Source organism: Nicotiana tabacum, chromosome 18, assembly GCF_000715075.1.
Source record: "Nicotiana tabacum cultivar K326 chromosome 18, ASM71507v2, whole genome shotgun sequence".
NCBI classification, from domain to species: Eukaryota; Viridiplantae; Streptophyta; class Magnoliopsida; order Solanales; family Solanaceae; genus Nicotiana; species Nicotiana tabacum.
This window is the reverse complement of record NC_134097.1, coordinates 11,750,073-11,774,056: the sequence shown is the minus strand read 5'-3', so window position 1 is coordinate 11,774,056 and position 23,984 is coordinate 11,750,073. Positions and strand designations below refer to the sequence as shown.

Genomic DNA, 23,984 nt, shown 5'->3' with positions numbered 1-23,984 from the left:
TGAACTACCCCAACTAGCGGGGTTGCTGGAGCCTGATTCTGGGAAGCCATATGCTCTGGAGCGGGAGTAGTGGGAGTTTGTGCTCCTCCCCCAGCCTGTGAGATGGCTGGTGCCACTAGAAATGTACCATTTTGGGCCACGCCCTCCATAAGACTTACTAAATGGACTAGAGCGTCCTGAAGTACTGGAGTGGCTATGAATCCTTCTGGGACCTGAACTGGTCCAACTGGTACATTCCGAGCTGGAACCTCCTCCTGAAGGTCCACCTGAGGTTCTACAACAGGTGCAGCTGCTCGAGCTCTGGACTGAGCTCTACCTCGGCCTCTGCCTCGACTTCTAGCACGACCTTGACCTCGACCTCTACCCCTGGCCGTAGTTGCCACTGGGGGTTCTGGTCCTTGTCCATCGATAGAGGTATTATGTGTTCTCACCTTCTGCGAGAGAATAAGAGTAGAATGGTTCAATCATCGATGATAAAATAAAATCGCATGACAGAATAAGAAAGAAGTGATATTGTTCCTAAACTTCATAGCCTATGAGAGATAAGTAGAAACGTCTCCGTATCGATCCTTCAGACTCTACTAAGCTTGCTCGTGACTCGTGAGACCTATGTAACCTAGTGCTCTGATATCAATTGTCACGACCCGAAATTCCCACCTTCGGACCGTGATGGCGCCTAACATTTCACTTGCTAGGCAAGCCAACGTTAGAATAATATAATCTATTTTTAAACAATTTTTATATTATCAATAATCAAGGAAACAAAGCCGGAAGCAAAGTTTGAAATATAGTGAAATAATCCATAAAATAACGGTGTCTAAATACCATCCCAGAATTGGTGTCACAAGTGCACGAGCTTCTAGAATAATACAAATAAAGGATTGAATAAAATAAAGCTGTCTGGAAATAAACACACAGCTAAAGTAAAATAGATGGAGACTTTAGAACTGCGGACGCCATGCAGTTATACCTCAAGTCTCCTCTGAATAGCTGAAATCCGAACAAGTCTATAGCACGCCGCTGGGACCAACTCCGAAATCTGCACAAGAAATGCAGATTGTAGTATCAGTACAACCGACCCCATATACTGGTAAGTGCTGAGCCTAACCTCGACGAAGTAGTGACGAGGCTAAAGCGGGTCACTTACATTACCTGTACGCAATATGAGTAACAACAACAATAATAGAAATAAATCATGTAACTCATTCATAATAATTGAAGCCAACTCAGCAGTCATAACCAATTAGCATTTTCATGTTGCAGTGTGCAACCCGCTCTCACAATATATTCACATTCAATTCTGTTGCAGCGTGCAACCCGCTCTCACAATATATTCCTTTAATCAAATCTATTGTGGCGTGCAACCCGATCCCCCAATATACATATATATGTATGTCGACTTTTAATAAATCTGTTGTGGCGTGCAACACGATCCTCCAATATAGACTTTTCATAATTCTGTTGTGGCGTGCAACCCGATCCTCCAATATAGACTTTTCATAATTCTGTTGCGGTGTGCAACCCGAACCTCCAATATGGACTTTATATAAGTCTGTTGCGGCGTGCAACCCGATCCTCCAATATGGACTTTTCATAAGTCTGTTGCGACGTACAACCCGATCCTCCAATATATTCATTATAATTAATTCTTTTGCGGCGTGCAACCCGCTCCTCCAACATATTCATTTATCAATTCTTATAGAAGAAGTTTCCCCAATAATTGTAACAGTTAATAAAAATTATAAGACAACAAGCATACAATAATTATAGCAGATTATTATGGAATTCAAGGAGAAAATAGACAGTTTAATATTTAATATGCTAAATGTTAAAAAATAATTAAAACACATAATTCAAATAGCATGTAACAATTAATGCAGGAATTCAAGAATTAATATTTGACAAAGAATATGAGAGAAACAATTAATATAATAATTAATTTATGATTTAAAACAATTTATGAATTTTCAAGTAAGCATGCAAATAATTAATTTGACGACGTATAGACACTCGTCACCTCGCCTATACGTCGTTCACATGCAATTCACATAACAATTAAATTAAGGGTTCTATTTTCTCAAGTCAAGGTTAACCACGATACTTACCTCGCTTTGCAAATTCCAATCAATTATTCAGCCACAACTTTTCCTTTTAAATTTTCCTCCAAAAGCTTCAAATCTATTCACAAACAGTTCGATATATTCAATACTAATTATATGAATTAATTCCATATGAATTTACTAATTTTCCGTATAAAATTCGAAATTCATTAAAATATTCGGCAGCGGGATCCACGTCTCAAATCTCGGAAAAACTTACGACATCCGAACACCTATTCCAAGATGAGTCCAACCATATAAAAATCATCCAATTCTGATATCAAATAGACCTTCAAATCTAAATTTCTCGTTTTTGGAAGATTTTAGAAAAATTTGAATTTTCGTCCACGGATTCATGATATAAATGAGTATGAAATCATGAAATATAATAAATATAGGATAAGCAACACTTACCCCAATGTTTTCCGTGAAAATCGCCCAAAATCGCCTCTTGAGGATTTAGGTTCTGAAAATTTGGGAAATGAATCAAAAATCCCGTCCAAAAGTCATTTTGTTTAGCTGCAGGTGTCGCAATTGCGACCTGAGCTTCGCAAATGCAAAGAAACACTCGCAATTGTGATGCCCTTCACAATCCCGCTGCCTTCGCAAATGCGAAGATTATGTCGCATTTGCGACAATTAGCCCTTCGCAATTGCGAGGACTGCTGGCCTAGGGTGTCTTCACAATTGCGATAAAAATCTCGCAATTGCCATACCTTCTTGGTTCGCATTTGCGATGCTTGATCTCGCAATTACGAGATCAGAGGCCTGTAAAGGTTTAAGTTATACCAGTAAAATTTTCTAAGTTCAAAACATCCCGTGGTCTATCCGAAACTCACCCGAGCTCTCTAGACCTTATCCAAATATCCCAACAAGTCTCGTAACATCATACAGACTTACTCAGGGGCTCAAATCACATCAAATAACATCAAAATTGCAATTCACACCTCTATTCAGCCTTTGAGTTTTAAACTTTTTCATTTGCAAATCTCGTGCCAAAACATATTAAATGAATCCGGAATAACTTTAAATTTGGCACACAAATCATAAATGACATAACGGAACTGTTCAAATTTCCAGAATTGAATTCCGGCTCCGATATCAAAAAGTTAATCCCGTGGTCAAACTTGAAAATCTTTAGCCTTTAAATTACTAGTTTTCGTTAAATGGTCATAACTTGAGCTAAGGATCTCCAAAGTAAATTCCGGGCATATGCCCAAGCCCCAAATCACGATACAGAGCTACCAGAACTGTCAAAATACTGATCTGGGTCCGTTTGCTCAAAATGTTGACCAAAGTCAACTTAGTTAAGTTTTAAGGCTCTAATTCACATTTTAATCCATTTTTCACATGAAAACTTTCCGAAAAAAATTATACGGACTGCGCACGTAATTCGAGGAATGATAAATGGTGCTTTTCGAGGTCATGGAATATAGAATTACTTATTAAATTTAAAGATGACATTTTAGGTTTCTTATTAAATTTAAAGATGACATTTTAGGTTATCACAGATGGCCTACAATCATTTCTTAACTTGAGAACATCCTAGGATTTCGCCTCAAATAACAAGCCGGGCAAGTCCTAGAATGACATGTGAAGATGGAAATGCTCAATTTGAACTCACCACTCTATATACATAGAATTCAGAGTTCACTCAATTTCAACCCTCAATATGCAAGCATGAGATGAAAAAGACAATTCAAGCATACTTGGTGACTCTTAGAGAAGGCATATCAAGGTTCCGAACTTTCCTTAAAACAAAAAAAATGCCTGTTTAAAAAAAAAAGCTCCTTGGGAAAGAACCATGGAAAAGAAAATCCAAGAAGAATAAAAGATACTAAAAAATATAAAAAATAAAAGTATTCACAAGCAAGACTACTCCCACCCCCACACTTATGATTGTGCATTTCCCCAATGCACACAAATTAAACAAGTAGGGTGTAGAGGCACTTCCCTAAACTATCACATCAGGAGTGGTTCCATCCTCTGGCCTTGAGCCTGTAGCAATGTAGCCCAGAGAAGTAGTAGTAGCAGAAGTGGTGGCATCAGTCTCACGTTCGGTCTCAAGTCGAGTGGTCGATGACAGGACAAACAAACAACGCTCATCCTCGTCCAAAGTTAGTTGTGTCATGATATCACTAATATCAATATGGCGAGCAGCCATATCTCTCTCCGTCACCAACCATATACGAGTCAACATCCGGCTCATGCATGCTAGTTGCTGCTCAGTTGTGAAAGCCGTCAACTTCTCTTCCTTATGGCTCTTTATAGAAATAATATATTTCTTCTTTGGAATAAAAAGCTCCATTTCATCACCGGGCTCCTTCAAAATACGCAAACTCATCATATACTTGGTCAGTGTGCTTGCAAAGAACAACCGCAAATGATAGTTATCTCTTGTTTGCTCCATTTCTCTGTACATCAGGGCCCCAACATTTACATCTGTTTTGGTCATCAATGCATATGTTACAATAACTCTTTCAAACATAACATGAGTGTTGCCTTCGCAAGGAATGAGCCTGTGGAACACAAAAGAGAGATATGCCCGAGCTTTTCTTGTTAACCATTTGTAAACTAGGGGATTGTAGGCATTACTCTTTCTCTTTATCCACTCTGTGTTCGGATTGTCAACACAGAGCACCTTTTGGATGACCTTAGTTCTCCAACGGTGTAATATCTGTTTGCTCTAATTTCAAAAATCCATTCAAACCTTCAGAGTTGATGTCAACCTTAACACCACGAACCATCACTATGTCGCCCTTTGTGAATTTCCAATTCGCATATAGTTCGCGAACTAAGGTCAAATTTGCCTTGACCATACTCTGAAGCAGAATATCCCATCCACTTCTTTTTAGCTCCGTCAATAATTTAGGGTATTTTTGGCCATAAGTATTTTCGTCAATGGGATGTTCAGGTAAGTGTTTCTTTGTCAGCAGTGACTCGTAAAATTCCCTGGCTCCTTCAACAAACATCTGTTTGGACGAGTTTGGTCACTTGGTGACAGGTTGCTCTACTTCAGCTTCTTGTTCGGGAGTTAGTGTTTGCTTGCTTTTGCCACTCAACTTTTCTTTGATGCATTAGATGAGTGAGCCAACAATTTTCTGCAAACAAAAAAAATGATAATAAGTATGTGTTCTGATGGGACGAGGCAGACCAAGCATCCAGTCAACAACAATGTTGGATTGTACGTCCAATGTTCAGTAACCATAGATCTATGAAGTTATATGTAACAATTCTGCCATCATCATCCAATTTAACAGGGTGCCAAGAACAGAGCTTTAGGGTACTCAGACTTCCCCCTCCAACTGTATTGGTGCAACATACATTTTAAAAAACAAACAGTAAGATAGCTTGCAACATCACCCCACAATGGCAAAATTAGGCTACCCGAGCACATAGTGACTTTACTCTGGTGCTACATTCCCACAAACACAGACAAAATGGATGCTAACTCAAGCTTTGAACATTAAAAAGATTGAGTACAAGGGTTACCACACACTTTAAATTTAGAGCATCCTGCAAGTCAACATTTAACACCACCGCAACTTACTCTATCCACAAAAGTGCGCAACTAGCACACAAGGTGTCCATGCACTTTATGTCAAAGTACAAAGAAAGAGCATGACCTTCAACACAACAGACAGACTCACTGTCAAGTACCACATATGATATGTGAGAGTAGGGCCTAGGGCCTCCAGTTGTACAAATGACACGCATATGATACTACAATATAGCTATTGCCAGATGATCACTACATCTAGAACGACATTCAAAGTCCAGTTCATACGAAAAAAGACGTAGTTACTCAGACTTCACTAATTAAACCAAATTCTAATTGTGACAATTCAGCAAACACAAGATTTGCGCAATCTTTTAACCGTAAACTTTTCACAAAACAACTAAAGGTCTGCCCTACCAGGAGTCTTTCAAGAAGTAAAATTGGCAAACCATACAACTTAGCACTGAAACATTAACAATTCTTCAAAAAGTATTAATAAAATTTCAATTGTCCCCAAAACCTAAAGTAATCACAAGGGATATGAAATTTGGATCGAGAATTTAGAGCAGGGGGAGTGGGGAACAGAGCATAACGATGGGGCAACATCAGTCCTAGGTTCAAACTCTAGGTCGCCTGACTCTAATGGTCACGACAGAACACCACAAAAGAAAAAAAAGACAAGGGAAGAAGAAGAAGAAGAAGAAGAAGAAGAAGAAGAAGAAGAAAAAAGAAACGACAGAGAGATAGAGGTGATACCTGTTCGCCGGCGGAGAGAGAGGGTGGGCGTATATGAAGCGTGAAGGGGGTGTGGGAAAGGTTGCAGGTGATCAGAGAGAGAGAGAGTATGTGTTTTTTTGTTTTGTTTTATTTTGTTTTGTTTTGTTTTGTTTTTAAATTAGGGTTAAAATATTAGAGAGGGTCTGAGATTAAAAAATTAAAATTAAAAAAAAGAAAATAAAATTTTAAACTTACCCGATTATATCTCATGCCGAGCGCACAACAGTGCACAAATGCACTTATTTTTGCATTTTTTTAGGAGGACAATTGAGCGCGTGGTGACCCTGCGTCGCACAATGTAGTATTCTCAAACTTAAAAACCTTACATTAAGCATACATTACAGCGATAATGTGCTGTTTTTATACCAATGGACCCAAGAATCTATCACTCCACACCCTACGCCGCGAGGTCAAGCTCTTACTCCGCTATTCTTGTAACTTTCGCTACCAATATTACAAAGCATAAAAATCAGTATATATATATATATATATATATATATATATATATATATATATATATAATTCCTATAAGCTAAAACTAAAACTATGGTTCCTATTTTTTTTCCAAATATTGAATACTTAAGAAAAATCAACAATTATGAGGAAGGTTAGAAACTTGGGTTGCCTTCTAACAAGCGTCTTATTTAATATCGTGGCACGACTCAATGACTCGGATCAAGGGTCTTTTAACTCCATCACAGACGCTAGTCTATTTTCCTCAACCAACCCATGGTAATGCTTCAAACGTTGACCATTTACTTGAAACTTTCTACTGCCATCCTTGACCTTAACTGCTCCATATGGAATACCTGAACCACTCTGAACGGGCCAGACCACTTCAAGATGTGCTTGTCATGAGCTATTTTCATCCACTCCTTTTATAATTTTGAACTCTCATAAGCTTGTAGGCAGAAATCATCTAACTCATGTAACTCTGTTAGTCTTTGTGCTCCAGCAGCTTCCAAATCCAAGTTCAAACTCTTCAACGCCAATAGAGCCTTCTGTTCAAGCTCTACAGGTAGATGGCATGCCTTTCGAAATACAAGCATGTATGGTGACATCCTAAGAGGAGTTTTAAATGCCGTGCGATATGCCCATAATGCTTCATCCAATTTATTTGTGCAATCAGTCCTAGTGCCATTAACTGTCTTTGTGAGGATGTTCTTAATTTCTCTGTTTGTCACCTCTACTTGGCCACTTGTTTGTGGATGATTTGGTGTTGCAACCTTATGGCGAACGCCATATTTTTCCAAAATCTTGTCAAAAGCTCGGTTGCAAAAATGAGTGCCTCCATCACTAATTATTGCCCTTGGAGTACCAGACCTGGTGAAAATATTTCTTTTTAGGAACTTGATCACTCCATTGGAAGCATTTGTTGGTATTTCCACTGCCTCGACCCACTTTGACACGTAGTCAACTGCAACTAATTAATATGTATTTATTACCAAATGAGGATGAACGGTCCCATGAATTCTATTCCCCATACATCAAATACCTCAACCTCCAGATTTGTTCGCATAGACATCTCATATCTTCGAGAAATGTTACCTATGCGCTGGCACTCATCACACTTTTTCACCTAGTTACGTGCATCTTTAAAGACTGTTGGCCAATAGAAACCTAACTTAAGAACTTTCGTTGTTGTTCGGATAACTCCGAAGTGTCCTTCATATGGAGAAGCATGGCAAGCCTGCAAAACAGATTTTATTTCTTTCTCGAGGATACACTTCTTAATCATATTGTTAATACAAATACAAAATAGGTACGGATCATCCCAAAAGTATGAATTACAGTCACGAAATAACTTTTTCTTTTGATCAGGGGAAAATCAGAAGGTACCATACCAGTTGCTAGATAGTTTGCTATGTCTGCATACCACGACACCATGTCAAGTGAGGTGGCCAATAACTGCTCATCTGGAAATGTTTCTTGTATCTCCTCTATTTTCACCATATTCTCAGCTCTTTCTAGCCGGGAAAAGTAATATGCCACTTGATTTTCAGCCCCTTTTCTATCTTGAATCTCTAAATCAAACTCTTGCAGGAGTAACACCCAACGAATCAACTATGGCTTGGATTCCTTCTTAGATATTAGGTACCTGAGAGCTGCATAGTTAGTGTAAACAATTACCTTTGAGCCTATCAAGTACGCTCTGAACTTATCAAATGCATACACCACTGCCAACATCTCCTTCTCCGTTGTGGTGTAGTTAAGTTGTGCCCCACTTAACGTTCTCCTTGCATAATAGATAAGATGCATGGTTTTGTCCTTCCGCTGTCCTAAAACTGCTCCTATAGCGTAATCGCTTACGTCACACATAAGCTCGAATGGTTGCTCCCAGTCAGGTGCAACAATGAATGGTGCAGTTACTAACCTCTTCTTCAGTTCTTCAAATGCTAGCCTGCAGTTATTAGAAAACACAAAAGGGTGATCTTTTTCAAGCAATTTAAACAATGGATTAGCAATGTTAGAGAAATCTTTGATAAACCGTCTATAGAAGCCGGCATGACCGAGAAAACTTCGTATTGGTTTAACAGAAGTGGGTGGTGGCAACTTCTCTATCACATCGACCTTAGCACGGTCGACCTCTATACCTTTGCTGGAAACCTGATGCCTTAAGACTATGCCTTCTTGTACCATGAAATGATATTTTTTCCAGTTTAATACTAAATTCGTTTCTGTACACCTATTTAAGACACTTTTCAAATTTTTCAAGCAATCTTCAAATGAATTTTCCACCACCGAAAAATCATCCATGAATATTTTCATCGTGTCCTCCACCATATTTGTAAAAATGGCCATCATACACCTCTGAAATATGGCCGGTGCATTGCACAATCCAAATGGTATCCTGTGAAATGCATAAGTGCCATGCATGCAAGTAAATATTGTCTTTACTTTGTCCTCAGGGGCAATATGAATCTGATTATACCCTGAATAACCATCTAAGAAACAAAAGTACTCTCTCCCAGCTAGTCTATCCAACATCTGATCGATAAATGAAAGTGGGAAATGGTCTTTTCTGGTGGTATTATTAAGTTTTCTACAGTCCATACAGATGCGCCATCCAGTTATAGTCCTGGTAGGTATCAACTCATTGTTTTCATTCTTTATCACAGTCATCCCACCTTTCTTTGGGACACATTGAACGGTGCTCACCCATGTGCTATCAGAAATAGGAAAAATGATACCTGCATCTAACTACTTTATCACTTCTGTTTTCAACACATCCTTCATGTTCGGGTTTAGCCTTCTTTGATGTTCTATGGAAGGTTTGCGTCCCTTTTTCAATAGAATCTTATGCATACAAAAAGCAGGGCTAATACCTTGATATCAACGATCGTCCAACCTATGACAGTCTTATATTCTTGTAATGCTTGTATAAGCAAATCTACCTGCACACCTCGCAAACCTGATGAGATAATAACAGGTAAAGTAGAGTTAGGCCTCAAGAATGTATACCTGAGGTGACTTGGATATGGCTATAATTCTAACTGAGGCGGTTCCTCAATTTATGATTTGGCAGTTGGTGTCTTTCTCTCAGATAAATTTAATGGTTCAAACTTTGGCTCTCTTTGCCAATATCCTTGGCCTTCAAGAGCCAAGACCCACTCTGCCAAATCTTCATTATTCAATTTATCTAGATTCAACAAATAAGCTTCCAAAGGATCTGCAGGATGAACAATTTCCTCCTTTTCTTGTATAATCACATCCATCACTTGCAAAATTGAACATTATCCAATGTCACTTGGTCGTTTCTTTGATTTTTGTACATGGAAAACAGTTTCTTCATAATTCAAATTCATCTTCAGTTCCCCTACTTCACAGTCAACAAGTGCTCTTCCCGTAGCTAAGAAGGGTCGTCCCAATATGAGTGGGACTTCAATGTCTACCTTGCAATCCAATATAACAAAATCTATAGGAAAAATGAACTTGTCAACTTGTACTAATACATCATCAATAATACTTTCTGGGTGTGCCAGGGTACGATCAGCTAGCTGCAGTCGCATAACTGTCGGTCTTAGGCTTGGTAGGCCAAGTTTCTTATAAATGGCTAGAGGCATCAAATTGATGCTGGCTCCCAAATCACATAATGCCTTAGCAAAAGAATAATCCCCTATCATGCACGGAATGGTGAAACTTCCAGGATCTTTTAGTTTTTGAGAAATGGGCCTGGTAACTACAACACAACATTCCATTGACAGCTGTACCGTTGCCATGTCCTGAAAGTTAATCTTCTTTGACAAGAAGTCTTTCGTCCTTTTAGCATACATAGGTATATCTTTCAGTGCCTCCAGTAAGGGAATATTGACACTAAGTTGTTTTAGGATTTCAAAGAATTTCCGGTACTGATCGTCCTTTTTTTTCCTTGCGAATCTTTGAGGGAATGGTGCAGGAGGCTTTTTCTGTACAACTAGCCGTTCTGCTTCTTTTTTCCCCTCCTTCGGTCTCACTTTTTCTGGCACTACCTCTAGTACTTTCTCCGATTCAATTACATTCTTAGACACAACTTGTTGAATCACTACATCAGTGAGGTTATTTTGATCATCTGACTCAAAATGTTCAGCCATGGGTTGAAGTGCATCCCTAGTTATTTGTCTTTGTTGTTCTCTAACTAGATCTCTTTCGTTCCTCAGACTTACCGCTAGCACAAGATGAGTCCTAGTGTCCTTGGGATTAGCAGTTGTGTCTCCAGGTAAAGTGCCCTATGGTTTGTTGTTCACGGCTGAGGAGCGTTGTCCCAATTGTGTTTCAATGTTCCTAATGGCCGCAAAGTTGGACATAATTGCCTCTTCCATTTTACCTTTGTCTCCTACCAATTATTTCAACATGTTTCTGATATCAGACATGTCATTATCCTCTTGTTTTACCATAGGTTGCGGTTGTTATTGATATCTCGGCCAAATATATACGCGGGCACCTAAACTTGTGCAAAATTTTTATTTAGACACTTGAACTCAGGCTAGTACCTATTGAACACCTAAAGTCCTCCAAAAGTGTATTAATTAGACACATTTTGCTGAGATAGCCAAAATATAAAGTGCGTGCATTTCCAATGCAGTTGACCTGGCAAAACAAACCAATGAAACAGAGACACTTGGAATTTGATCCCAAATAATTAGGAAAAAATAGTTTTGAGGGGAAAATAAATAAACAACTCCGTTATAGCTAACCCCCCCCCCCCCGAAAACAAAAACTCTCTTTCTCTCTCCCGATATGTCCTTTCATTTTTTCGAGTAATGTTTTCTTAAATTTGCATGAGCTTTTTGCAGCTTAAACACATGAAGAATTAGTTGATATAGTGTTAAAATGAGATTCGTAGTAGAAATTGGGAACTAGAATTGATATAGAGGAGATCTTGATGCAACCACCACTAACCCAGATAGAAACTCCATTAACAGAGAAGAAACAATGCTTATGAAATATGTAAAGAGGATAGACAAATAAGTAAAGTGTCTCTACTTAGCTGTGAATTTCAAATAACTTTCTGCTTGACAATTTTAAATCTTTAAGTTTATGTTACCTTAATCGTCTTACCAACTCTGATAACAAATGCAATTTTTTGATTTCAGTACACATATTCGACAACCAATTTTGACTCTGGTTTTCTATTATCAAATTTACAAGGAAAACTGTAGCTGATGGTGGTGTTAAAATTGGGTGGGATTGGAAAAACCAGATCTAATATTTTTTCAGAGTGTTCTTGGCGGAGAAGGGAGAAGCGGGCTTCCTGCTGGGCCGGCCATGGAAATTTCTAGCAAGGTAGGCAGACCTTCAGGCAAAACCAGAGTAAAAGAAAAAAATATGAAAAAAGAGAAGAAGAAAAAAAATAAATTTACTGCTTTTTGAGATACTAAACGTGCTTTAAGAGAGTGGAAAATACACACTTTGCCATGTCAGCAAAATGTGTCTAATTGGAACACTTTTGGAATAGTTTTGTTCAGTAGGTATTAGCCGAAGTTTACGTGTCTAAACGAAAAATTCGGACAAGTTAAAGTGCCTCCGCATGTATTTGGCCTTGATATCTCTGTTGCGGTCATGACCCAAAATCCACTACAGGTCGTGATGGCACCTAACGCCGCCATCAGGCAAGCCAACAGTGATTGATCGACTTAATTACTCATTTTATTACTTTTGAAATCATAATTTCCATTAAGTAAATTGTATGAAATAGAATTTACAGGGTGAAATAATAATTACGTGAACTACCATACTAAACATCCAATAGGAACCCCCAAAACCCGGTGTCATAAGTGCATGAGCATCAACTAGGAAATTTGATAAAATACAACATCTGTCTGGAATACAAACTAGACAGAAGAAGGTAAATAACCCCGATTGAGACTCTATATGTTGCGGATCGTAACATGGAATGCAGCTCAACGTAGTCCCCGCAATAGCCGCACCTATGTGCCCAAAAGATCACCAGACATATATGTACCTGCACAAAATGTGCAGCAAGTGTAGCATGAGTACGTAAATCAACGCGTACCAGGTAAGTATCTAGCCTAACCCCAGAGAGTTAGTGACGAGGGGTCGACATCGACACGAACTAGTGGTCCAATAAGACAGTTACAATAAGAAGTAAACAAATATGGGGCAGAGTAAACAAGCAAAATAAACAAGTGTAAATACGTAGTACAATCCTCCTCTCGACCGCAACTCAAACTCTCGATTAACAGTTACCTCCTCAATCAGAGAATATATATGTAATGGATCTTACCAGATAGATTGCCATAATTAAAATCAGGAAAATTCCCAGGTCCATGGGCATCTTGACAAAATATTACACACGATTCCATAGGGGTATTTTATAGAAATACCGAGGTGTGTGGCCTGATCCCATCATAAGATAGTGCATAACCATAGATACATCTATTATATTGCCGAGGCGAACGGTCCGCTCCCATGAGAGTGTGATACATAATCCTGCCAAGGCGTAGGACCTGATCCATCATAATGTGCGCACTGCCGAGGGTCGAAAGGCACGAACTATCGAGGGTCGAACGGCACGAACCATAGATGTATCTATTACACTACCGAGGAGAACGACCTGATCCCATTAGAATAAGAAGCTTTGACGGGTCCCTGACCCCACTCAAAAATAAACGTATGCGTTATGAACTTTAAGGAAGCTTTTCGACGAAGACACACAACGCGGGAGAAATTCTTAAGGAGAGTATAATTATTCCACGGCTAATCATGAAGCCCGTCAAATCTCTACAATGGCAATTCTATCACTCCACGCAAGTCTAGTCTCAAGTCGTAATGTGAAATAAAGGAATTAAACGAGCAAAGATAACCCATATAGTACAAGTATAGCATGGTGTGAACCTAAGTCTACCCTAACAATAATATGAATCTTGCTAAGTACGGACTCTCGTCACCTCATGCGTACGTAGCCTCCGCATCAAGTAACACATATCAAATACATCACCTAGGGGTAGTTTCCCCCTAATAGAGTTAGACAGAAAACTTATCTCGCTCCGAAGTTCCATAACTAGCTTCAAAGCCTCTCTAACATCTCAAACCGATGCCTGTCGCTCTAAAACTAGTCAAACAATTCTGCAAACCAATAAAAATATACTCTGATACTCATAATAAATCATTTTAAACAAATTCTCAACTCCGCTCGAAAAGTCGATAAAGCTACCCCTCGAGCCCACGTGCCCAAATTTCGAAAATTTTCGAAGATAATCATTACCCATAACAACACAGACTCAAATATATAATTTATTCTAAATTTCATGTCCAATTTCGTGGTAAATGTCCAAAGATACCAATTTCTAGGTTTCTTTCAAATCTCACAATTTCTATCAATTTTCATGCTTGAATCCATATAATAAACCATATATTTAACTCACAATGTGAAGAAATCACTTACTCCATTATAGTTGACGAAGATAGCACTCGAAAAGTCTCCAAAATCGGCTTCCATGGAAAAAATGAGATGAAAATGGGCCAAACCCCCATTCTAAAAGAACACACTACCTAGCCTGACCTTCGCACCTGCGGAACACTAGCTGCTTTTGTGGCTCTGCACCTGCGGATAATCCATCGCAGGTGCGGCTTCAGCACAACCCAACATCCCTTGCTTCTACGCCCAAAGTAGCGCACCTGCGCTTCCGCTTCTGCGGGCCACAAGCGCTTCTGAACTCACGCACCTGTGCCTCCTTTTCCGCTTCTACGGCCCAGGCCTTCTTGGCCAACCTCCGCTTCTGCGCTCCAACGGTCGCATCTGCGATCTCGCAAGTGCGAAAAATCCTTCGCACCTGCGGCTTCTGCCCAGTTCACTCCTAGCCACTTCTACGGTCCACTTCCTTGCTTCTGCGAGGCCGCTTCTGCGATGAATCTTCCGCAGAAGCGGTTACACCAACAACCAGATTTTCCAGCTTCTCCTTAAGTCCAAATATCGATTTGTTAGCTATCCAGAATCCATCTGAGGCCACCAGGACCTCAATCAAACCTACCAACAAGTCCTAAAATGCCATACAGACTTAGTCGAGCCTTCAAATCTCATCAAACAACATCGAAACTACGAATCAACGATCAAAAATCTTTATTTAACTTTCAAACTTCGACGAATGCGTCCGAACCGTACCAAAACATTTCGAAATGACGCCAAACTTCACAAGTCATAAATCACAATACGAAGCTATTCCAAGGCTCGAAATCTCAAACGGACATCGATAACACCAAGGTCCACCTCAAACCAAACTTAAGAAATTCTTAGACCTTCAAAGTGCCAACCTTCCATAATAAGTGCCGCAATGCTCCCGGACGATCCGATACTCAACCCGAACATACGTCCAAGTTCGAAATCATCATACGAACCTGTTGGAACCTTCAAATCCCTATTTCGAGTTCGTTTGCTCAAAAGTCAAACCTTGGTCAATTCTTCCAACTTAAAGCTTCCCAAATTAGAATTTTCCATCTGAATCCACTATGAACTTCCCAAAATCCAATTCTGACCATACGTACAAGTCATCATACATTAAGTGAAGCTACTCAGGGCCTCAAATCGCTGAACGACGTGCTAGAGCTCAAAACGACCGGTCAGGTCATTACATTCTCTCCCACTTAAACATACGTTCGTCCTCGAACGTGCTAAGAACTGTTCCGGAGTTGTCCAAAATCTCTGTTTAACACCTCGTGCAGCTACCCGTGCCACTACAACCCAGTTGAGCATATTAGCTCGAGCCAGACTGAAGATCCTTCCTGCTACCTTAGTTAACAAGCTTTAGAACCATATTCCAACATCCAGAATTCTCTACGATACCAGATTCTAACATAAGAACAGCGTATCAATCACCACACACTGAACCCAACATGACCATGCTCCTCCGCTGAAATCACACCATGCACCACATAACTCATTTTCCCAAGATAATCTTCCCCAAGCACAACAGCTGAAATTTCCATGGACCTGAAGCCAGTAGTATACCTCATAACATATATAAGCCATGTTTCAACTTTCGCAATAATGCCACGACGGAAGAGATATGTACAAACTCATAACCACCTGCCGAATCACAAATCTTGGAGGCTCTCCTCCTGACAAGAACCATTACCTCATTCTAAACTGAATAATGATATTTGCCTTTTAATATACCCTTCCTAACTCTGATCGCAATGATCCCAGGCCCAATAACCTCCCATCGCCCAGTACAAGTATCTCAGGCAATAAGCTCTCAGACACTGCCAAAAGTCTCATATAATGCTCACAACGTGCCAACAAGCTACAAACTCGAATGTGATACATAAGAAAAGCGAACTCTGGAAAAGAATTACCCAGCCCACATAACTAATAAAACAACCGAAAAGATGTTATGAACCTTTCTCATAGAATGAGAAACAAAACACACAAGAATAGATATATGGAACTGTACTCAACATCTCACTATTGCGGCGTGCAACCCAATCCACACATGATACCGATGCGGCGTGCAACCTGATACAACCATGATATCGTTGCGGCGTGCAACCCGATCCAAACAATATACCGGTGGAGGCATGCCACCCGATCCGCACATAACAATCAAGAAGAAAATACAAACATCATGCCGTAAAGCTTATACTTACGAAATGCCTGAATATCGGCCACAAGCACGCCGAGTGCATAATACAAATTGTGGGGAGACGGATAGTGCCGTATTCTACGAAACCCAAGCACAACTAAGGTGAAATAAATGACCTGCATCTCGAGAGCCATCTTTCTCTCACAACACCACAAACTATATGGGACCTCAATACGTGTGCGAATAATCAAATCGTCTCAGAACCCACATGGCACAATAGAGATGACATAGAATAGCTAATGACGGAAATAACATCTAAAGCCTGAAGACTCCTCCGTAAGCAATGCTATGCTGAAATGAACACATCCGACCTAATACAGAGCATACATTCACATTTAGACCCATCCAAGGAACTCAAGCCGATTCTGATCGTACAATAATGGGCTAATAACCTTTCAAGGATCCATAATAACCTTTTCCCATGACACATAGAACATCCATCAAATATATAACAAACTCACACGGTCCACAGCCCGATTAATAGAATGACTTCCTAGCCTAAACTCTCACATTAACGATAGTACCACAATCTCCATACTTGGTTTCAATCATTAATCAATCAAGTGACTACATGTCACACTTATACAATCTTCCTGTGCGATATGCTCCCACGATCTTCCGCACCAGGTAGTAAAGTCTTCAAATCCATACCACCGGCCGTACTAATGCTATAAAGCAAACCGGGAATCCGCAAATAAGTACACAAAGCCTCTTACATAGGACATTGTTCTCAGGTGATGCTACAGAAAATACCAACTTACTCTAAACATCTGAATTCCTTCCTGCTCATACGAGCTCGTGACATTCTCGCCAACACCAAACTGCAACTTTGATCCTCAACTTCCAATTCCCACGCCGCTTACTGCACCTAACATGCTACTAAGCGAGAGTACAAGAATTTCATCATAACTCATGGACCACTAATAGAATAAACACTTCATCATATAGAAACCCTTCACTTAACTCATTTCAGGAAAACCATTGCAACACGCGACTGAAGTCCCATAACCGCAGAAAATACAAACCTCAAGTTGTGGTCTAAACCACCATAACTCTTCCGGGATCCATCTACACATAACAGGCCATAATAATCGAATGCCCCCAAATAAATCAAATTATGGCGGTCGTCAAGCCTCGCACGTACTGCCACAAATCACCTATATAAGTTAACACGCTAAAGGAACTGATCATTGCTACCATCATGCTGACTCAACCATTGCTAACCGAACCAACTTCTTCTAATTTACTCTGGACTTGCCTCAGAAATTAATAATAGATCCATTCAAAATATAACGAACTCAATTCGCACTCATCCTGAGTGACCCAATTTTACGAGACCATGTTGTCTCAAAACCCACGAACCATCTCATACCCTTCTTGTGCGCAAATTAGCATCTTCAACTGGTACACCCATTCTAATATTTTCTCTATGAATCCGAAGTTATTTTCTCCCATTCCTCCAATACTGCACCGCAGATCGATGATAACATAGAACACTCCAAGTCCATTTCATAATCCACTGCAAAGGCTCGATACTTAACCACGCCATGGACTCGAAATCCTTAGGCGCCGCATTTTAATTTTTTTGAACCCACTAGGACCGTTGTTGAGAGTCACCCACTCTGACTTGGTCCGAATATAATCAACTCGAAGGCTCTGCTAGCACATGAACACCCTCTCAAAGAAGCAACCGGCCGAGTTCCTTTCCTTGTACATCACATCCACACGAATCATAAACTCTGAGTCCTCCCAAAACCTGAAACATGGATCGATAAGGCCAAATATAGCAGACATTCCTCAAATCCCTTGCTTGAATTACCACTGATGTTTTCTTTCCTTAGTCGTAATAACCCACCAACAGACCGATAACCAGAAACCTCACAAGTAGACAATCACAAAATCCAATCATAGACAGTGGGGCTCCCCCACTTAGTTTGAAGCTACAATTACATAACCCTGGAACCCACCAAGATTTCCTTCTTCCCCATTGATATCAATTGAAAGTCCAATAATACATTCCAAACTCGAAGTCATGTTGCATCCAAATAAAATCCGTAGACCTAGTCACTGTCCACCATAATTCCCAAGTTGCTCTAAACTTTCCTCAAGGTGTGTGGTTATCCTACCACAGAACCCATATACTACTTTGCCACTCTCCCACTTTGGTTAAACCCTCTCCTTTAAGCAACTTCTCGGCTTCTGCTTTTCATACTTGACCTACTAGTAATTCAACCACCGCAAGACTCCTTCCGCCATGTCCTTCCTCATCCTTCGCTGCCCAAATACTGCCTCAAAGAAAAATCCATCTCTATGGCACCTGATCTGACCAATTGCTACCAACTCTAAGCCTCCTCAAAGATCATCGTTTTTGAGCCATTAGCTTTAGGAACACCGATTAGATTCTGAAGCCAACATACACCTACCATATCTGATAACCGCTTCTTAGGCACTATTTCACAACATCCTGCCCCGAAGGCAAGTCAAACAAAACCATAATACGACGAACCTTAATGCGTTCCGACAAGGACGACGACACCACATCAAAATGAGAATTCCATCACACTCGAGAACATCAAATCTCGCTACTTCATCAACCAAAGCCTAAGCATTCATAGACCAATTGTCATTCCTCCGCTGTATTTAAATGTTGAACCCCTAAATCATGTATCGAGAAATCTTCCTTTCAAGTCATTCACTGCCTTGACACATAGACAAACACCCTATCATTACACCAACAATGTGCAATAACAACGTCTGAACATTACCGCAATCTGCGTGCAGTCTCGAAACCAACAAAAATACAACTACTAAGCCGAAATGACAAAACATTTTTCCGCAAGAAGACAATAATAACTTGCTCGAATGCGTAGAGAGAAACATCCTGCCTGACGTCTGTAGTACCACTACAACTCCTCGATGCCCAATTGACACTAGCGCTGGCATTCGTATAAGAATGAGTAGGAAGGATATAAAGGCATGAGCCTCAAAGGAATCAAATCGCACGATGAGGAATCAAGAAGGGAAGTGCTCCTAACAGTCCTGTAGCCACTCGAAGATAAGTACAGACGACTCCGTACCGATCCACAAGACTTGCTCATGACTCGTGAGACCTAAGTGAATCTAACACTCTGATACCAAGATGTCACGACCCAAATTCCACTACAAGTCGTGATGGCGCCTAACGTCGCCTTCCGGTAAGCCAACGGTGATTGATCCACTTAATTGCTCATTTTATTACTTTTGAAATCATAATTTACATTAATTAAATAGTATGAAATAGAATTTACAGGGAGAAATAATAATAATTATGTGAACTACAATACCAAACATCCAGTAGGATCCCCCAAAACCCGGTGTCACAAGTGTATGAGCATTAACTAGGAAATATGATAAATTACAACATCTGTCTGGAATACAAACTAGACACAAGAAGGTAAATAACTATATTGCAGACTCTGTATGCTGCGGATCGTAACATGGAATGCAGCTCACCGTAGTCCCCGCAATAGCCGGGCCTATGCGCCCAAAAGACCACCGGACATATATGTACCTACACAAAATATGCAGCAAGTGTAGCATGAGTACGTAAATCAACTCGTACCCAGTAAGTATCTAGCCTAATCCTAGAAAAGTAGTGACGAGGGGTCGACATCGACATTTCCTAGTGGTCCAATAAGACAGTTACAATAAGAAGTAAACAAATATGGGGCAGAGTAAACAAGCAAAATAAACAAGTGTAAATACGTAGTACAATCCTCCTCTCGACCGCAACTCAAACTCTCGATTAACAGTTACCTCCTCAATCGGAATATATATATATATATATATATATATATATATATATATATATATATATATATATATAATGGACCTCACCAGATAGATTGCCATAATTAAAATCAGGAAAATTCCCAGGTCCATGGGCATCTTGACAAAATATTACACACGATTCCATAGGGGTATTTTATAGAAATGCCGAGGTGTACGACCCGATCCCATCATAATCTGGTACATAACCATAGATACATCTATTATATTACCGAGGCGAAAACGACCAGCTCCCATAAGAGTGTGGTACATAATTCTGCCGAGGCGAATGACCCGATCCCATAAAAGTATGCGCACTGCCGAGGGTCGAATGGAACGAACCATAGATGTATATATTACCCTACCGAGGAGAACGGCCCGATCCCATTAGAATAAGAAGCTTTGATAGGTCCTTGACCCCACTCACGAATAAACGTGTGAGTTATAAACTTTAATGATGCTTTTTGATGAAGATGCACAACGTGGGAGAAATTCTTAAGGAGAGTATAATTATTCCACGGCTAATCATGAAGCCCGTCAAATCTTTACAATGGCAAGTCTATCACTCCACGCAAGTCTAGTCTCAAGTCTTAATGCGAAATAAAGGAATTAAACGAGCAAAGATAACCCCTATAGTACAAGTATAGCATGGTGTGAACCTAGATCTACCCAGACAATAACATGAATCTAGCTACGTGTGGACTCTCATCACCTCATGCGTACGTAGCCCCCGCATCAAGTAACACATATCAAATACATCACCTAGGGGTAGTTTGCCCCTCATAGAGTTTGATAGGAGACTTACCTCGCTCCTAAGTTCCATAACTGGCACCAAAGCCTCTCTAACACCTCAAACCGATGCCCGTCGCTCTAAAACTAGTCAAACAATTATGTAAACCTATAAAAATATACTCTGATACTCGTAGTAAATCATTTTAAACAAATTCCCAATTTTGCTCGAAAAGTCGATAAAGTTACCCCTCGAGCCCACATGCCCGGATTCCGGAAACCTTTGAAGATAATCATTACTCATAACACCATGAACTCAAATATATAATTTATTCCAAATTCCATGTCCAATTTCGTTGTAAAAATCCAAAAATACCAATTTCTAAGTTTCTTTCAAATCTAAAAATTTCTACCAATTTTCATGCTTGAATCCATATAAAAAACCATATATTTAACTCACAATGTGAAGAAATCATTTACCACGTTATAGTTGACGAATATGTCACTCCAAAAGTGCTCCAAAATTGGCTTCCATGGACGAAATGAGATGAAAATGGGCCAAACCCCCATTTTAAAAGAACACACTGCCCAGCCCGACCTTCGCACCTCTGGAATAGTAGCCGCTTCTGCCGCTCCGCACCTGCAGATAATCCATCGCAGGTGCGACTTTAGCACAACCCAACAACCCTCGCTTCTGCGCCCCAAGTAGCGTACCCGCGCTTCCGCTTCTGTGCTCGCGCACTTGCGCCTTCTTTTCCGCGGCTCAGGCCTTCTTGGCCAACCTCCGCTTCTGCGCACTAACGGTTGTATCTGTGATCTCGCAAGTACGGGAAATCCTTCACACATGTGGCTTCTGCCCAGTTCACTTCCAGCCGCTTTTGTGGTCCACTTCCTCACTTTTGCGATGAATATTCCGCAAAAGCGGTTACACCAACAACCGGATTTTCCAGCTTCTCCTTAAGTCCAAAAATCGATCCATTAACCATCTAGAACCCACCTGAGGCCCCCAGGACCTCAACCAAACCTACCAACAAGTCCTAAAATACCATACGGACTTTGTCGAGCCTTCAAATCACATAAAATGACATCGGAACTACGAATCGATGATCGTTATCCTTCTTTAACTTTCAAACTTTCAAACTTCGACAAACAACCATACCAAAACATTCTGGAATGATGCCAAACTTTGCGCACAAGTCATAAATAACAATATGAACCTATTCCAAGGCCCGGAATCCCAAACAGACATTGATAACACCAAGTTCCACCTTAAACCAAACTTAAGAAATTCTTAGACCTTCAAAGTGCCAACCTTCCATAATAAGGGCCACAATACTCCAGGACGACCCGATACTCAACCCGAACACACGCCCAAGTCCAAAGTCATCATATGAACCTGCTGGAACCTTCAAATCTTGATTCCGAGTTCGTTTTCTCAAAAGTCAAACCTTAATCAATTCTCCCAACTTAAAGCTTCGGAAATTAGAATTTTCCATCCGAATCTACTCTGAACTTCCTGAAATCCAATTCTGACCATACGTACAAGTCATAATACATTAAGTGAAGCTACTAGGGTCCTCAAACCTCTGAACGGCATGCTAGAGCTCAAAAATATCGATCGGGTCGTTACAGTTGCTGTTATGAATATGCTATTTGTTGTTACATATTGTAACCTGGTGGTCTCTGATGTGGTACCACTTGACCTTGGGGTCTGACATTGCCTGAATTGTTCCATTGCATTTGTTGATGGGCTGGTCTCCAAGATTGTTGTCCATTTTGTCTATGTCCTCCATTGTAGTTAGACACATAATTCATATCCTCACTATACCCTGAGATTCATGTTCACCTCTCTACGAGCAAATATGTGGTTGATTAACATATGGCGTGCATAATCCCCCATTTGTTGTATCCACTATATGGACCTACTTTGTGCCTATCTCATCGATCTTCTTAGTCAAGAGACTCATCTGTGTCATAAGAGTAGCAATATTTTTAGCATTAGTGTTATTCAGATCAAGTGCTACTGAATGAATTATAGGAGTGATTGGTGCATCTCGAGTCTGCCAGCCTGAATTTTGACCCATCTTATCCAGAAGTTGTCTTGCTTCAGTAAATGATTTGCTCAGAAATTCTCCCCCAGCTGAAGCATCAACATTAGCCTTTAAACTGTCAGCGAGCCCCATATAAAACCTCTGATGTGGACATTTACTAGCGCCCCCTTGAACCTTTCCCATGTCTCCTGTAAGTTTTCCATTGGCTTTTGCTTGAATTGTAGGATCTCATCAACCTACTTTTTTTAAGCAACTATACCACTCGACAACACTTGCCTAGTGGATAATATATATATAAAATCCCAAAATAGGTCCAAATCTTACAAGATGTCCAAACCAAAATAGAAGTTGCATGAAGCTACTAGCTATTAAAAAGATAGAAAAGCTAAAATCTAATGAACTAGCTATTACAACATGATAAGTTGAATTCTTCCTTCTCCTATTAGTGTATGTGAATCTAATTGTCATTGGCAAATACCAAGCAGCACCTATCAAGCTCTCACCAGGCGCCAGGGTATACTGTCCAATGAATTCCAAACATCTCCACCACAGAGTTGAAACCAGCATAGTCTTCCAAGTATAGCTACAATATGATCTCCATATGCAGTGGACTGATTTTTTCCAAGTATTAATCATGTCCTCACTCATCAAAATTAATGTGTAGAAGAGGAGCCTGGATTTAGGTAGGCTTTGCAAGGCAAAAGCCTGGCTTGAGCTGGCTTTAGGCAGGCTTTGCAAGGCAAAAGCCATGCCTGAGCTGGCTTTAGGCAGGCTTTGCAGGGCAAAAGCCAGGCTTTAGGACGTCTTTGCAAGGCAAAAGCCAGGAATGAGCTGGGCTTTAAGCAGGCTTTGCAAGGCAAAGGCCATGCGTTGAAATTGTGCCTTTTTTTTGATCTTGTAAGCTCAGATCCTTCCCTACTAGAACCTTTAATGTAGACATCATT

At 40.2% G+C, this 23,984-nt stretch overlaps 1 protein-coding gene and 1 long non-coding RNA gene across 2 annotated transcripts; both read right to left on the bottom strand.

The window, feature by feature from the left end:
- Nucleotides 1–3,831: 3,831 nt before the first annotated feature.
- On the bottom strand, nucleotides 3,832–6,563 carry LOC142172868 (uncharacterized). The gene is made up of 2 exons (XR_012701893.1): nucleotides 6,354–6,563; nucleotides 3,832–5,199 (listed from the first exon to the last, which is right to left on the bottom strand). It is a non-coding gene; the product is annotated as an uncharacterized LOC142172868 (long non-coding RNA).
- A 3,545-nt stretch (nucleotides 6,564–10,108) lies between these two features.
- Nucleotides 10,109–10,945, bottom strand: LOC107771581 (uncharacterized). Its single transcript, XM_016590988.1, has one exon. It carries the CDS (start codon nucleotides 10,943–10,945, stop codon nucleotides 10,109–10,111), a length of 837 nt encoding a protein of 278 aa, XP_016446474.1.
- Nucleotides 10,946–23,984: the final 13,039 nt, after the last annotated feature.

What these genes read in the sequence shown, in the direction of transcription:
- LOC107771581 (XM_016590988.1), bottom strand. Translation starts at nt 10,945, where the DNA reads ATGGCTGAACATTTTGAGTCAGATGATCAAAATAACCTCACTGATGTA.